The 11,632-nt window shown below is 46.7% G+C and overlaps 1 protein-coding gene across 1 annotated transcript; it reads left to right on the forward strand.

Moving 5' to 3' along the window:
* Positions 1-2,485: 2,485 nt before the first annotated feature.
* On the forward strand, positions 2,486-11,124 carry LOC308649359 (MHC class I polypeptide-related sequence B-like; the record flags this gene model as incomplete). Its single annotated transcript, XM_081294956.1, has 4 exons — positions 2,486-2,664; positions 8,949-9,212; positions 9,958-10,245; positions 10,781-11,124. The coding sequence occupies exons 1-4, from the start codon at positions 2,520-2,522 to the stop codon at positions 11,122-11,124; spliced, it is 1,041 nt and encodes a 346-aa protein (XP_081151082.1). The 5' UTR covers positions 2,486-2,519.
* Between the last annotated feature and the right edge of the window lie 508 nt (positions 11,125-11,632).

Raw genomic sequence — 11,632 nt, forward strand, 5'->3', positions numbered from 1 at the left:
ATTGAACCTAGGGGTGCTTAACCATTAAGCCACACCCCAGCCCCTTTTTATGATTTATTTTGAGACAGGGTTTCCCTAAGTTACTGAGGCTGACTTTGAACTCACAACTCTCCTGCCTCCACCTCCTAGGATTACATGCATATGCCTGGCATATATATATATATATATATATATATATATATATATATATATATATATATTAAACCTTAGGAAACTAGGCCTGGTGGCAGATACCTGTAATTTCAGCAATTTTGGAGTATGCAGGAGGATCACAAGTTCAAGGCCAGCCTGGGCAACTTAGTAAAATTGTCTCAAAATTAAAATTCAGTGGTAGAGCCTGCCTAGGTTCCATCCCCAGTAAGAAGAATAAAAGAGAAACAACAAAAACAAAACTGTCTGGAGTTGTCATCATGGGAAATATAGAACTTTGCTTCACTTCCTTACATTTGTTTTAAGCTTAATAGAGTCCCAGTTCTTGGGCAGTGGCCCACATCAGGGGCCCCAAACCTGCAGGGCCTCCTCTGAAGCTTTTTCTCTCTGGCAGTCACCTCAATGCCCTGGAAGCAACCTGGTTTTTTTTTTTTTTAGTTGTTATTGAGCCTTTTTCTTATTCATTTATTTATATTGGTGCTGAGAATTGAACATGAATGCAAGGCAAGTGCTCTACCACAGAGCCACAACCCAGCCCTTGTATGTAATTATTAAAGCAGTAAAAGTCTTTTTTTTTTGGGGGGGGAGGGGTGTGGGGGATAAGCAGAATGAGAGTGTGCTGCAGCTGGCTCACCTGGGAAGCCCTGGAAGGAGGGTAGATATCACAGAGGAAAGGGTTTGGGACCAGGTGTCAGGGGAGTTGGGTTTTCTCTCCCACTCTGCAGCAAAGGTCATTCTTCTGACCTCCATTAATGAAAATAAACTCTCCAAGAATGGGCCTGGACTCCAGTGCCTCCTGTGCAAAATAAATTATCTTGATTAAAATAATTAATAATAGCCAGGCATGGTGGCCCACCCCTGTAGTCCTAACTACTTGGGAGGCAGAGACATGGTAAATTCAAGGGCAGTCTGGACAACTTGGTGAGACAGTGCCTCAAAATTAAGTTGCTTAGCACCTTGCTTTCTGCAGAGGCTGGCTTTGAACTTATGATCCTCCTGCTTCAGCCTCTCAAGCTGCCAGGAGTACAGTTGTGCACTACTGCACTCAGCTTGTTTGTGTAATCTTGACTTGTTCTGTGAGCTTCAGAATTTTCTGCTACAGATCAGCAATGGCAACCTTCTTGTGCTGGTCTGGTTTCATTCACAGAGTCTGTGTGGAGGCCGCCATCTGTGGTAGAGGCCACCAGACTAAAAGTCTGGCGAGGTTGCTTACTTCGAATCTCTTGATTCTTTAGGCAGTTGCCTCCTGTCCTGGTAGACATGCAGCAGCCTCACAAGCTATTTCCATCACAGTGGAGTTGGTAGGAGCATCAGTTATGGATGAAGACCTGGGTGGGCTTGAATGTATAGCTGCTGCCATCTCCTGCCCAGATTTCCTGTTAATTTGATAATTTAAGGAGATTAGTTTTTGAGGCTTCTGGCTTGCCCCCCATTACTCTGCAAACTCCTTGCCCTCTTCATCTTTGGTGGCACTTAGATCTGCTGCACAACAGATTCAGAGCTGTAGGATGGGCAGGAACACCATCAATCTCAGCACATGTGGTCTGACTTTCCAGATCCGTTTCAGGTTCTCCATCTGCCCAGATTTTCTCAGCTTCATGTGCGGACACTGATGACCTTGTGCAGTGGTGCTGAAAGAGATGCTTCAAGCCTTGGCCAATTGCATTCATGTTCTCCAAAGCATATGGGCCATTTTAGATAACTTGCTCTGATTCTGTCTACTTTCAGAACTTTGTATCTCAGAATTTGCCTCCAGGATCAGGGTCCTCCAGGATCAAGGTCCAGATATTGCCTAAAGGCTCCATCAGTAGACTTAAGATACTTATTTGTGAAAAAAAAAAAAAAAAGGAAAAAAGGATTAGGTAGGTTTTTAAACAACAACTATGCATGAAGCTGTGAGATTGCCTACCCTCATCACTCTTGTTTAGCACTTTGTTTTTTTCTCTTGTGGTGTCATGGGGATTGAACTCAGGACCTTGTGCATACGAGGTAATTAATCATTCTACTCACTGAGCTACACCTCCATTGTTCCTCAAGTATGTCTAAGGATGTACAGGAATCCTGTCAAGAAAAGACACGGGGCTGGGGATGTGGCTTAAGCTGTAGTGCGCTCGTCTGGCATGCGCGGGGCGCTGGGTTTCATCCTTAGCACCACATAAAAATAAAACAAAGTTGTTGTGTCCACCGAAAAATTAAAAAAAAATATTAAAAAATTCTCTCTCTCTTTAAGAAAAAAAAAAAAAAGCTTTAAAAAGTACGTGAGAGGGCAAGCCCAACGCGTCAGACAGTCCTCTCTGCGCAGCTGCTACTTAAGCAACAGAGTGACAGAGTGAGGTCAGTGTTCCTCCGCTCAACCACAGGCTCTGCTCATGCGGTTTTTCCGAGAACTTTTGAGTTTTTCGCCACCAGTCCGGTTTGCTGAAGGGGTGGCAGACTCGCGCAGTATGGGGCTCAGCGGTGTCCGGCTGCTCCCGGCCTTGGTTGTCCTCTGTGCTCCCGTGAGTGCCGCAGTTGGTGAGTAGGCTCCTTGCGGACCTTCAGAGCTGTGAGACTCCAGGGCTGCGGGCTGGTTCCTGCGAGAGCTGAGCGTCTCCGGGACTGACGCGCTCAGGTGCACGATCCCTGGGTGGCAGAGGGGTGTGGTGCTGGACTGGACGCAGCCACTTTGCCACCGAATCTCAACTCCGCTTTTCTTTTCTTTTTTTTTTTTTTTAATTTTTAGTTACAGATGAACACCATACCTTATTTATTTTCATGTGGTGCTGTTTTTTTTTTTTTTTGAGAGAGAGAATTTTAATATTTATTTTTTAGTTCTTGGCGGACACAACATCTTTGTTGGTATGTGGTGCTGAGGATCGAACCTGGGCCACACGCATGCCAGGCGAGCGCGCTACCGCTTGAGCCACATCCCGAGCCCAGCCACATCCCTAGCCCTCAACTCCGCTTTTCAAGGATTTCCCCAGTCTCCTTGTCCGGCGACCTAGATCGGTGCTGCATCTTGCCGCTTCTTTGCCCTGTGGTTGGTTTTCGCACTTTTATTTTTTTATTTTTTACTTCTGACGCTGCGAGCTCCCGGGGCTGTCCCCCAGGTTGCTCCTTTGAGCAATATTCATGGGGATCGCTTCCCACCCGTGTTGGGGAGAAGTTTACAGTCATCAGTACCTCAGTACCTGGAGTTGGGGGGTCTTCCTTTCCTCCTGCCAGGAGCTGGTAGGGACATGGCCACAGCCGCTGTGGGGACTGTGGCTTCACCCAGTGCTCGGGAGTTTAGAGGCTGAAGACTTTCTGGGCCAAGAGATTCTTCCTGTGATTTCTCTCAGTTCCACCTCATTGTCCCCTGGACTCCTGCTGCCTGGGGGGAGTGGGGTCTTCTCCCCTCTTGCACCCCCTTTACCCTAATACGAGCTTGTTCGCTACCAGAAATTCCTTGGTTCCAGCTCTCCCTCCTTAGCCTATGGTAAGGAAGCAATGAAGAGAGAGAGAAGTCCCCACAGCATTTATGCATATAGATGGTGCTAGGAATTGGACCTAGGTCCTTGTATACCCTAGGCAAGCACATGGTCAGCCTTTAAACGGGAATTGTAAAGGACATTTTTCTCTTGCTTCTGTGAGCTTCCCAGTTAAAAACCTTTCTCCCACCAGGGCACTGTGCCTCAGGCCCCTAATCCCAGCTACTTAGGAGGCAGAGGAAGGAGGTTGGCAAGTTCGAGGTCAGCCTAGGCAACTAAGTATTGCCCTGTCTTAAAAATAAAATAATAAAAATAGCTAGGGTTATAGCTCAGTAGAACACATTTTTAAATGGAGTCACCTTGTTGTGCTATAGAAAGAACATCAGAACTTACTTTTCCTATCCTTTGATCAATGTCTCTCCTTTTCTATTTACTCTCACACTCCAAATCCAGCCTCTGTTAACCACTATGTACTTTCTTCTTCTGAGTTTCAACTTTTTAATATTTTACATTTAGGTTAAAGCATTTTTCTTTCCTTGCCTGGTTTATTTTACTTAATTCCTCTAGGTTTGTCCATGTTATCCCAAGGGAAAATTACCCGTTTTTATAGGCTGAATAGTATTCTATTGTATGTCACAGTTTTGCTTTTTTTTGTTTGTTTGTTTGTTTGCTTTTGAGACTAGGTTCTACTATTCTACTATTTTGCCTGGACTGGTCTTGAAATTCTGGGCTCTTGTGATCTTCCCATCTCAACCTCCTACATAGCTGGGGTTACAGGTGCCTGCCACCATGCTTGGTTAATGCCAAAGTTTTAAAATCTATTCACCTGTTGATGGACACTTAGATTGTTTCCATGTCTTGATTATTGTGAATAATGCTGCAATGAATGCTGATCTTAATTCCTTTGGGTATACATGCAGTAGTAGAAGTAGTGGGATTGCTGGATCATAGAGTAATTCTGTTTTTAGATTTGTGTGTGTATGTGTGTGTAGAGTGTGGGTACTGAGGATTGAAGCCAGGAGTACTCTACTACTGAATGACATTACTACCCTCCTCTCCTTTTTTTTTAAAATTTATTTTTATTTTTTATTTTGAGACAAGGTCTCCCTAAATTGCCCAGACAGGCCTTGAAATTGCAATTCTCCTGCCTTAGCCTCTCAAATCTATGAGATTACAGGTGTGTGCCACTCTGCCTAGCTGTTTTTAGCTTTTTGAGGAACCTCCTGTACTATTTTCCAAAATGACTTACTAAATTACACCACCAATAGTGATCTCTTTTCTCCCCATTCTTGCTGACACTTATCGTTTTTCATGTTTTGACAATAACCAATCTAATAGGTGTGCAGTGTTATCTTGTTTTAGTTTGTATTTGCATTTATTCATATATCTGTTGGTCACTTGTATGTTATTTATTTTTTTTTTTGGTACTGAGGTTTGAACCCAGAGGTGCTTAGTTACTGAGCAACATCCCTAACCCTTCTAATTTTATTTTTATTTTGAGATAAGGCCTCACTAAGGGCCCACTTAGGGCCTGGAGAAGTTGATGAGACTGGCTTTGAACTTGTGATTCTCCTGCTTCAGGTTCCTGAGCCACTGTGATTATGAGCATGCACCACCATGCCTGGCTGATTTGTAACCGTTTTGAAATCTGGTATTGTGACACCTCCAGTTTTGTTGTTTTACTTTTTTGGTATTGGGGATTGAACCCAGGAGCACTCAACCACTGAGCCACATTCTCAGTCCTTTTTGAGACAGGGTCTCGCTAAGTTGCTTAGGGCCTTGCTAAATTGCTGAGGCTGGCTTTGAACTCAGGATCCTCCTGCCACAGCTTCCTCAGCCACTGGGATTACAGGCATGTGCCACCGCACCCAGCTAGCTTTGTTCTTTTTGGTGAAGATTACTTTGGTTATTTGGGGTCTTTTGTGGTTTCATATGAATTTTAGGACTTTTATAAATTTTTCTGTGTGGAATAACATTGAAATTGTGATAATTCTTTCCTTCCCTCCCCCCCCCCCCATTCTTTTCCTTTTGTGGTGCTGGCTGGAACCCAGGGCCTCACACATGCTAGGAAAGTGCTCTACCATTGAGCAGCACTCCCAGCCAGATGGCCCTAAGTTTCTGATGGAGCTTGAGCTCCAGTCAGTCTTCTCTTCGTCCCCATTGCAGGGGCCCTAATGCTGACAGCCACTGGCACAGTGCAGGGCATCTCGACCTCCCTGCCATTGTCAGCATGGCATCCTCCTTCCCCCTCCAGTGCTGGCACCTGCTCTTGGCCCTCTATCTCAGTGGCCTAAACCTCACCCTTGAGAGCCCTCCACACTGCACCCTGCAGGTGCTGGACGGTATCTGTCCCTTTGCATCTCTCCACTGTGGGACCTTTCTCTGTTCCCAACCCCTGCCTACCTGTTATGGACCCTCACCAACTTGTATCTGTCACAAGCCCCCTCTTGTGGGACCCTTACAATCACAACAGCCACCCTCATCTGCCTTCATCCAGGACACCGCCTTGTTGTCACCACCACCCAACTTCTCTGAGAGTCACCTGTACCCCATGCCTATCCTTGCTCTGTCCACTTATCTCTCTTGTCCTCCCATCTCCCCTCCCCACCCAGCCCAGAAAAAGTTTCCTGATCCATTGCTCCTTGACCTTTTTCCTCCTCTTTTCGTTGCTTGACCTCAAGGGCTCTTGTTCTCGACACCACACATCCCAATCCTTGTTTTCGCCACTTAGTTAGTCCTGGTATTCTTCTAGTAACGCCTCTCTCAGCAGCAGCTTCCTCCTGGGATTTTGTTGTTGTTGTTGTTTGTTTGTTTGTGTTGGGAATTGAACCTGGGGTCTTGTGCTTGATAAGCACACACTCTACCACCAAGCTACACCCCCAGATCTTTGTATATTCTGGACATTAGTTTCTCATTAGATATGTGATTTGCCAATAGTTGTTCCCATTTTAGGGGTTATCATTTCCATGGGGGATGCTTTTTGTGTGTGTATGGTGTTGGAGGTTGAACCCAGGGACACTACAACTGAGTTAAATCCTCAATGCTTTTTTAAATTTTATTTTGACACAGGGTCTCACTAAGTTGCTGAGGCTTATGTCCAACCTGCAATCCTCCTGCGTCAGCCTCCCAAGTAGCTGGGATTACAGCCATGCCCAATATAACATTTTTTTGTGGGTCTTGTTTTATTTGGGGGTACCGGGGATTGATCTCAGGACTGGTCAATCACTGAGCCACATCCCCAGCCCTATTTTGTATTTTATTTATTTATTATTATTTTTTATTTATTTATTTTTTATTTTTTTCCTTACAGGACTGACCCTCTTCCCCAATACTCCGCTCCTCCAGTTTTCTTCCTTCATCCTCCACAGTGGTCCATTCCTTTTTTTTTTTTTTTAAATATTTATTTTGTTTTTAGTTTTCGGCGGTCACAATATCTTTGTCTGTATGTGGTGCCAAGGATCGAACCCGGGCCGCACGCATGCCAGGCGAGCGCGCTACCGCTTGAGCCACATCCCCAGCCCCTTGTATTTTATTTAGACACAGGGTCACACTGAGTTGCTTAGGCCTCACTTTTGCTAAGGCTGGCTTTGAAGTTGCTATCCTCCTGTCTCAGTCTGGAGAGCCACTGGGATTACAGGTGTGTGCCACTGCACCTGGGCATGAGTCTTCTTTGTGTACAGACATATTTAATTTTGCTGAGCCCAATTTATCAAAATTTTTTTCTTTGTAGTCTGTGCATTTTTCTATCTATGAAAGCATGGTCAAACTCTAAGTCATGGAGATTATTCCCAATGTTTTCTTCTAAGAATTTTTAGTTTTAGTTTTTAAGTTTAGGTTTTAGAGTCACATTGCACTAAATTTTTTCTTTCTTTATGTGTGTGTGTGTGTGTGTGTGTGTGTGTGTGTGTGTGTGTGTGTGCTGATGGTGGTGGTGGTGGTACTGGGGATAGAAACCAGGTCTCTTTACCATTGAGCTATATCCCCAGCCCTTTTTTATTTTATATTTTGAGACAAGGTCTAGCTAAATTAATTGCTGAGACTGGCCTCAAACGTGTGATCCTCTTACCTCAGCCTCCCAAATAACTCGAATTACAGATGTGTGCCACCATGCTTGGCTTTTGGCCTTTCTTTTTTCCTTTTTCAGTGCTGGAGATGGAACCCAGGACTTTGTCTTTGTGCATGCTAGGCAAGCACTCTACCGCTGAGTTACATCCCAGCCCTGATAATATTTTTGTATGGTTTTAGTAGAAGGTCCAACTTCCTTTGTTTGCCTGTGACAATTTAGTTTTCATAGCCCCCTTTTGTTGAAAAAAATATCAAGGTTCTTTGGGAACACTGCTGCCTGCCTTCCTCAGGGGACGATAACAGGACCATTTACCTCCCTACCTGCGGCCTCATTATGCCACTTTTGCTTTTAGACTCAGTCTACCTTTCACTTCTCTCTAGGTAACAATCCTACTCTAGACTCCTTTCTGGTTACTAACTCCAGCCCCTCTGGCCCCTCCAGCTCTACCTTGTCCATGAGGGGCCTGCACAGAGGCAGAATCTCCTCTCATCTCCCCTGCAACTGCCTGAGCTCCGCAGCCCCTCTGGCCATGAGTCCTTCCATGCTGGGTTCTTCCTGGGCCCTGGCTTGCCTCTGGCAAGCTCTGCTCTGCACCTCTGGCTCTCCTACTCCTGCCTTTCCAACCCTGCAGGCCAGCCTCTGCCCTGGATTCCCTCAGGTACTCTTAGGGAGCCTGTGTCCCCTGCCTTGAGCCCTGGCCTACATGCCTGCCCATCTCCATTTCCCCTCCCTTCACCCCTCACTTTTCTCTCCTTTCTCTCTAGTGTCCTAGTTTTGTTGTATTAGAAATTCTTGGGGCTGGGAATATGGCTCAAGCGGTAGCGCGCTCGCCTGGCATGCTTGCAGCCTGGGTTCGATCCTCAGCACCACATACAAAGATGTTGTGTCCACAGGAAAAAAAAAAAAAGAAATTATTCTTCTTGGTTTTTGTCCATGTGCATTTTCATTCTTTCTTTTTCTTTTCTTTTTTGGTACTGGGGATTAAACCCAGGAGTGCTTTACCACTGAGCCACATCCTCAGCCCTTTTTATTTTTTATGTTGAGACCAAGACTCACTATATTGCTTAGGGCCTCACTAAATTGCTGAGGCTGACTTTGAATTTGTGATCCTCCTGCCTCAGCCTCCTGAGCTGCTGGGATTACAGGTGGGCACCACCAGGTCCAGCTGTCTATGTGCATTTTTGAATCTGCAGGGTGGTCAGGAGAGCAGAAGCTTTGGGTTGAACATGGATGGTGCAGTCATTTCCAGGAAGAAGTGTCATTCATTGTTGTTTCTTCCCCAGGAGCCCACAGTCTTCATTACAACCTCACAGTGAGATGTCAAAGTGGATCTGTGCTCTCAAGATTCTTTGCTCAGGGTCGCTTGGATGATCAGCCCTTCCTGAGCTATGACAGTAAGAGAGGCAGCGTAGTGCCCTGTGCACTATGGGCAGAAACAGTCCTGGGACCAGAGACTTGGGACACAGAGACCCAGGACTTGGCAGAGAGTGGGAAGAATCTTAGAGTGACCCTAGCATATATCAATTTCCTGAAAGAGGAGAAAGGAGGTGAGTGTGGGCAGGGGCAAGGGTGATATGAGGATTTCTCCATGAAGGATGAGAACAGAGAGCAGAGATCTGTCCCTTTTTGTAGCATAGAGCATGGGATTGGGTTCTTTGTTTTGCAAATTTGAAGAATGAAATCCTCAGACACAAGATTGAGAGCAAAGTAACAGAATTTATTAGTGTCATAGAAAGAAAGTGGAGCTCCCAAAGAGGAGGAATCCCAAGAGTGGGATACCCAAGAATGATTATTATCTAGGGGTTTATATGCCTTTGCGGGGTTAAGAGAGCTAGCCCCCTACCCAGTCCTGGATAAGGAACGCAGTGTCCACAAGCTTTTCATGAACTCTTTGGTCCAATCAGATTGCTGTGCCTTTCTTGGTGGGGGGCTAGGTACCAGGAAATAGATGTCTCACTATCAGCTAGTTCTTTCTTTCTTTTATTTTACTTTTCCTCTCTCTGCTTGCACAGGAGTTGGCCTGACCTTGGTGAGGCCTGGCTGGTGTCTTATAATTTCTCAGCCCTCCTATACAGGGACTTGAGCCTGAAGGAGCCCAACTTTCCTGTCTGTCCATTTTAATCTATTCGAACTGCATTTGGTTGGGGAGGCAAGCAGTGTTCTCCATGAAGCTCAGCACAGGAACACATCGAGGGGAGCCAGGAAGGGGTCCCCTGAGGGCTGAAGTTTCATACTTGGGCAGGGAAGGCAGAGTAACCAGGGGATAGAGAAGTGACTGCTGGGCCGGGACAGGGTCTCATTCCCTCCAGGAGAGTTGGGGCTGTGAAATCCGAGAGGACAACCACACCAGGGGCTTCTGGAATTTCTACTACGATGGGGAGCCCTTCCTCTCCTATCACCCAGAGACGCGCAGCTGGACGGTGCAGCCATCCTCAGCTCAGATCTTGGCTATGAAAGTCAAGAATTCCTGGGATGCAGACAGCATTCAAAGCAAGGCTCAATGGGCCCATGTGCAGGGAACAGTTTGTGGAAGACTCTGGAGATATCTGAACTCCTGGATAGCCTTCAATGAAACTACAGGTACCCCCCATTCCCGAAGCTCCAGGGGACCCTTTGTACTATGGGACACGTGTGTTCCCTATGAGTGTGTTGTAGTCTGATTGCCCTGTCCTGATAAGCTTCTGGATAAAGACAGGAGGGTTTGGCAGCAAATGAACTATCTGGGCCATGAGCAGGAAGCAACCTGAACCTTAGGAAGCAGGGGTTTAGGCAGGAATAGAATCCTCAATACCTGTCTGCCTACCAGCCTGTTTATCATGTAGAGCTCCCTCGTGGACCCATGATCCAGGAGAACCCCCAGCACTCCTTCTTCAGCATCAACATTTGGGAGAGAGAATGTGAGGCCACAAGCCAAGGCCTATCTTCCTGCCAGTCAAAGGATTGAGGCCCCAGACTGAGAATAGACTTGCAGAAGGTCAGGGGTCAATGAGGACTTTGGCCATAGACAGAAGAAGAGTTGAGAGAACTAGCCCTGTTCCCTCTCCCTTTATTAGAGGGGAGAGAGGTTTGAAAACATCCCTGACTTGTTCTGCTTTTTCTGCCTTTTCTTCTCCAGTGTCCCCAACAGTGAATGTAACCTGTGATGAGGTCTTGGAAGACACCATCTTCGTGACATGTTGGGCTTGGGGCTTCTATCCCCAGAATATCTCTCTGACCTGGCTTCAGGATGGGGAACCCCTGAGCCAGGACACACAGAAGTCTGGGAGTATCCTGTCCTGTGGGAATGGGACCTGCCAGACCTGGGTGTCCACCAGGATTCCCCAAGGACAGGAAAAGAGGTTCAGCTGTCACGTGGGACACAGCGGGAATCACATTAATGGCACTGTGTCTTGTGGTGAGCCTGGGAGTCCCAGAAGAGTTGAGTCAGTGACCAGGGTGGTAAGAGGGAGGAAGCCTTGAGCTCCAGTACCCAGAATGTAACAAGCCTTCTTTCAGGGACTGCACTGCTGCTTCGGAGCCGATGGCCCACCATTCTGGCTGCTGTTGTTGGTGCTGTGTTCTTCTTGTTTTGGCTCCTTTGGTGCAAGGAGAGGGGGACAACACCAGCTGCAGAGGGTCCAGGTGAGAAAAGTGGTCACTGGCTGGAGATTGCAGGGCCTGTCTTGGCTGTAGCGTCCCTCATGCCTCCCACTGCACAGAGAGCATTGGAGGTGACCAGACTTCTGGAATGGAGGGGAATGGAGGTTTGTGTATTTGTGAAGTGATGGGAGCTATGTCTCCAGCTATTCCCCTTAGCCCTGCCAAAAGCCAGGGTAGGGAATTCCCTTGAAGGTCTAGTTGCAGATCTTCTGGCTGCAGGGGCTGTGGCTTCTGCTCCTCTCTTAGGCTCCACAGGCTTGACCAGGGGTCTGTGTTGGGAATGGTGGGCTGATTAGTGTGGGCTAGATTATCATGGCCTCAGAGGGAC

The sequence above is a fragment of the Spermophilus citellus genome (genome assembly GCF_964194105.1).
Source record: "Spermophilus citellus genome assembly, chromosome: 5".
NCBI lineage: Eukaryota > Metazoa > Chordata > Mammalia > Rodentia > Sciuridae > Spermophilus > Spermophilus citellus.